The sequence below is a fragment of the Nuphar pumila genome, chromosome 12, assembly GCF_984573655.1.
Source record: "Nuphar pumila chromosome 12, dmNupPumi1.hap1.1, whole genome shotgun sequence".
Classification (NCBI taxonomy): Eukaryota; Viridiplantae; Streptophyta; class Magnoliopsida; order Nymphaeales; family Nymphaeaceae; genus Nuphar; species Nuphar pumila.
The window spans coordinates 18,608,406-18,613,268 of NC_143260.1; the positions used below are offsets into that span (position 1 = coordinate 18,608,406).

Genomic DNA, 4,863 nt, shown 5'->3' on the forward strand with positions numbered 1-4,863 from the left:
TGTAAAAACCTCATACTCATACTTGAATATAAATGATGAAAATTTTATAACTATGTGAGAAATAACTCATAGCACGTGTATAAGCTTCGTACTTAAAATTGAATGATGTAAAATTTTGCATGATTATGTGAGAAATAATAAAAATATCATTGATATAACTCAAGAAATTGTGCATGATTATTTTGGCATAGGTTTTTTATCATAAAGTGATATATGTGATGCATGATGCATCAGTTATGATATAATATGGTTGTTTCTCTCGTATGACCAAGTGAGAGATGTTGAATCGGGATAAAAGATACAATAGTTAATATGACTATATGGTATCATATTGAAATTCAAAGTGTCACACGATGATGGGCTCGTAACTCACATAATGTGTGAGTTAAAAACTCTATTATAACCTAATGAATGAAATTAAAAACTTCATTTAAGGCTGAAAAATGGCTACTTATGAAAGGACAAAAAATCCTTAGCTCTTGCGCATTGCAGCTAGGATGGAGAAAGACCCCCCTTAAGCAGGCCTTAAATCTTCATCCTCAATCTCTATTTTATGATCTCTTACACACTGCACACACAAAGGTCCCAAATTCGAACAACATTCATAGGTCACCCCTATGAGATGAACAGAACCCCATTTTAAGTAAATGAATTATTTGTAAGAGACAGCTCAAAATATACCTGAGCAAAGAAACAAGTTTTTATCTTTTTTAATTAATATTACTTTATGTCGTTTTTTCTTGTGCTTCCCAAATGTTTCACGCTTCCCATTTTTAAGCACTCGCGTGGCATATCGCTTATCGCATTGTGGTAAACAATGGTTAAGGCATAAGACTGATTTAGTTGTTCAAAGTACGACATGGCGGACAAGTCAATCACCTACCAAGCAGGGGGTTAAATCCGACTCTTCCCCGTCAGCACACGGTACACCGACCATCTGGTGCCCACGCTTTTAATACTATGTGAGATATTTCTCCTCTCCGTCTCTACTTTTTTTTCTCTACCTCCCTGTATAAACCACAAGAGTTCCCAGTTGTAATAGAAAGAAGCAAAAATAAGAAGATAGTCTGGATTTGGAGATCTAAAGGGGGCACAAGGAAGAGGGCTGCTGCCTGGTGGGGTTCCCTGTGGCAGAGAGAGAGAGAGAGAGAGAGAGAGAGAGATGAAGATAAGGTGTAATTCTTGTGAGATAGCGGAGGCGGTGGTCTTGTGCTGCGCGGATGAGGCTGCCCTCTGCAGCGGATGTGATGAAAAGATCCATGCTGCCAACAAGTTGGCAGGGAAGCATCAGAGGGTTCCCCTCTTGTACTCTGCTTCTCAGCAGATGCCCAAGTGTGATATTTGCCAGGTAATTAACATCTCCCCATATCCGCTTTTTGAATCATTCGTTCAGTACTCTTGTTCTTCTGATATTGGTTTGAAGAACCCAGTGGGTGTAATCTCCATCTCTTTCTTTTGTTCCCATCTATCAGATAATAGGAATAAGGGAAACCATTTCTTGTTTCCCCAACGGCGACGTTAATATTTAGTAGTTCATTTGCTCTATTGCTTTTCTTTTCTTTCTTTTCTTTTTTTGTCTCCTTGTTAGCGCAACCAGCCAATATCAAGTGTTCTTTTATTTTTGAGGCTAACAACAGACAAAAATATGAGATATTTACCCGATCATTAGAAGGAGAAAAATAGAAATGATGGATTTTTTCTTAAACTATTTCTTCCTCTTCTTCCTGAACTTTGTCTTACGGATGGTTTGAGTTCTATTTGGGTTCATTGTTCCTTTTCTTAGACTTGTAGAAAAAGGAAAATAAAGACATTGGTTTAATTTTTTACAAGTACTTTTACCAGGTTTAACAAAATCGATTTTCTTATCCAAAAAATTACCAAGATTATTAGAAGGAAAATGATTATCTTATGAGAGTAATATCTCCTCCTTGTTATTTGTGAAATAGCAGCAGTAATAGGAGTCTCAATTGATCATTCCTCACACTTTTCTTTTTTTCTTTTTTCTTTTGTGTTAAGGACGCCATCGGTTACTTCTTCTGCGTAAAGGATCGGGCTCTGCTGTGCAGGAAATGTGATGTGGCCATCCACACGGCCAATACCCTTGTCTGTGCCCACCAGAGGTTCTTGATCACTGGGGCGTGGGTCGGGCTCGAGCCTAGCCCGGTCCTCCCCACTCCATCCGAAGACAGATCCCCTGTTGTGGCTCCTAAGAACCCTGCTTCCCGACCCAAGAAAACTATTCCGGTGGCGCCGCCGCCGACAATGACCATGACCGTGGCAGCTGCCCCCGCTGCAGAGGCATTTCCTGGTCATGGTTTTGCTCGCGATAACTCTGTTCTGGCCAACAAGGTCCAGTTTCCAGGCGCTCCGATCACCGGAGGCTTGCCGAATTGGGGTCTAGAGGACTTCCTGAGCTTGTCGGATTTCGATCAGAATTTCGCGTTCGTCGACAATGGTTCCTCTAAGGTACGTAGTTTGCTTTCACAGCCACCGTTTTGTGGCTTTTACGCGTTTGGTGTGAGGAATTAGAAGCCAGTTCCATGGAATCAAGAATTCTGTCTTACGAATCCATGTTTGTTCAAGATATGAGTTAGAGGCATTCTCAGGTATTGGTTGAGAATGCCCATTACTCTGTGCTGATGTTCTGTAGGATGTCGATGATACCTGATTTCAGATTCCATGGAATCTGCTTTCACTCTTAAGAACCAAACAGACAATTTTATTCGAACGTCTGCTGCTCTTCAAATGAGCAAGCTGTTTCCCAATATGCCACGGATCCCATCATTTGAAATAGGATGGGTTTCATCATACATTCAATCCCAGCCACATTAAAAAACAGTGGATTTTAACAACGTCCTTGTAAGGATGATCCACGGAGGTCACCCCCTCCCAACAACAACGGCTCCCAAACAGAGCCTTGATGATCCTACGAATTCTTTTGTCTCAAGCAACCCAGTGATAGGAGTTGGACAACCCAATTGTTAGAAAAGTAAACCTTGATTATCCGTAATTACTGTGATTCCCTCTGCTTTCTCTCTTGGCTCTTGCTTCTCGTCTCCTGTTTCTTGCTTATCGAAGAAGCCTGACACAGGTCGGTTTCTGTCCGTCGAGTTTGGGGCCACCATCACAAAAAAATAGTGATATTGAATATGACCGGATCTCTTCTCTCTCTACAGGGGAGTTGTATCTACTTTCTGCTGATTTGTTTGTTCATGTGACGTTCACGTGGTCGCGCGTGGCGTAGTCTTTTTGCACCAGATCAGGATTTGTGTTCATGTGGGTCCCGTACTGGCTGCCAGTCATGCGGGTCAACTATTGTTCGGGTCCACTGATCCGATCACTTCAGGAGGTGCATGCAATGCATCCCTGTCCTTGACTCCTCATCAGTAGGTGTGGGGCCACTACAAAACTATAAAGTTCCTTTTGGATAAGGAGAAGAGTATCCTGATGTTTATGTTAATTGGGATATGTTTTACAAGGATACAAGCGGGTCAGATATCGAGTTTTTCCTGACATCGGATCTGAATTTTCAATAGTGATTTTGGTTTTCAGATCTGGGTTTGAGTTGGATTTCACAGTATGCTTCCGTCCCTGATTATGGCTCGCAACTTGGTGGCTCTGGATCCACTGAGAATAGTTTGAAAATATATTGTTTTGCACATGGAAAACGTGAATGAGACGCCACTAGTTTTGACCTGGTTCAATTCAAATCTGGACATTTTTTTTTTGTTTGCTTGATTCTGGCCTGGATTCGGATGGATCCAACAATGCTGCGTTTCAAATCCGTCTCAATGATGTGTTGGATATCCTGGTCGATCTCCGCCTGGAGCTTCCCACTATATCTGCATCTCTGAACTTACGTTCATATCAAGTTTGATCCAATTCAAATCTAGAGTCCGATTGCAAATTTTAACTAAAATTTGACAAAATCGATCAGGATCTATTGGATATCGACCCAAATCTGTTACTGTTTACGTCCTTTTGTGTGAGAGAGTCGTTTCGTCCGAGTCCTTTCTTTCTCTGATGCGGTTGAAATTTGCAGGGCGATCCGAATAAGTATGGAGAATGCGACTGGTCACCGATCTACCACGCCGCTGAAGAAGAACTCTCCATGGACGAAGAGTGCGCATTCCAGGTGCCGGAGATGCCGTCTCCACCGACCGCCTCGGGTCTCTACTGGCCGGCGAGCTTCCCGGCAGGTCGGTCACTTGACGACTTGGTTTTTGTTCGGGATATCACCTCTTCAGCTTCACCTAATCTTCTCCAGCATCCCTTCAACCGGTCTCACCAGGACCCTTTGAACCCAAAACGCCGGAGGCACGTGTGAAGCTCCATTGTCGACGTCCCTCGCACGTGTGCGTCGGTTGGCGAGGCAGTTGGGAGAAGAAGGAATGATCTTCGTTTGTGTATTTTTGCCGTGGCTGCTGACCCTCTCTGGTCTTGTGTTAGGAGCCCTAGTTTGTCCTTTGACTTCTATGTGAATGACGGGAAAACCCGTCCCGTCGTGTTCATGTAAATGTCCATCTTGTTGTCCTGCCGCTTTTTTTCATTTAGATTGCCTCAGTTCTCCTCTTGCTCTTGCGCTAGGAACGGTTGGTCATTGTATTGAAGCTTGAAGGCAATTACGTAATTAAATGTCTCCTTATTTTAAAATAGTGAGAGAGAAATGGATGACCATCAAAAGCGTCACTTTTTCCAAGAAAGTAGAGAAGGCAAATAAAAAAAATGTCTTGTGTTTTTTAATGTTTGAGTTGTATAAACGTAAAACACTCACTATAATATCGCGAGATTTTCGTAATCTCGTGAGATTAAAAATCTCTCGATATTATCTGGAATAATTCAGGATAATATCAGGATGTTTTA

The 4,863-nt window shown here is 42.2% G+C and overlaps 1 protein-coding gene across 1 annotated transcript; it reads left to right on the forward strand.

The window, feature by feature from the left end:
* The first annotated feature begins 975 nt into the window (after nt 1-975).
* Nucleotides 976-4,653, forward strand: LOC149820192 (B-box zinc finger protein 22-like). The gene is made up of 3 exons (XM_089982882.1): nt 976-1,348; nt 2,017-2,466; nt 4,043-4,653. The coding sequence occupies exons 1-3, from the start codon at nt 1,163-1,165 to the stop codon at nt 4,325-4,327; spliced, it is 921 nt and encodes a 306-aa protein (XP_089839008.1). The 5' UTR covers nt 976-1,162; the 3' UTR covers nt 4,328-4,653.
* Nucleotides 4,654-4,863: the final 210 nt, after the last annotated feature.

Excerpts from the sequence above, each read along its gene's own strand:
- LOC149820192 (XM_089982882.1), top strand. The coding sequence starts at position 1,163 with ATGAAGATAAGGTGTAATTCTTGTGAGATAGCGGAGGCGGTGGTCTTG. Across the intron at positions 1,349-2,016 it reads CCAAGTGTGATATTTGCCAG|GACGCCATCGGTTACTTCTT; the intron begins GTAATTAACATC and ends TTTTGTGTTAAG. Across the intron at positions 2,467-4,042 it reads TCGACAATGGTTCCTCTAAG|GGCGATCCGAATAAGTATGG; the intron begins GTACGTAGTTTG and ends TGAAATTTGCAG.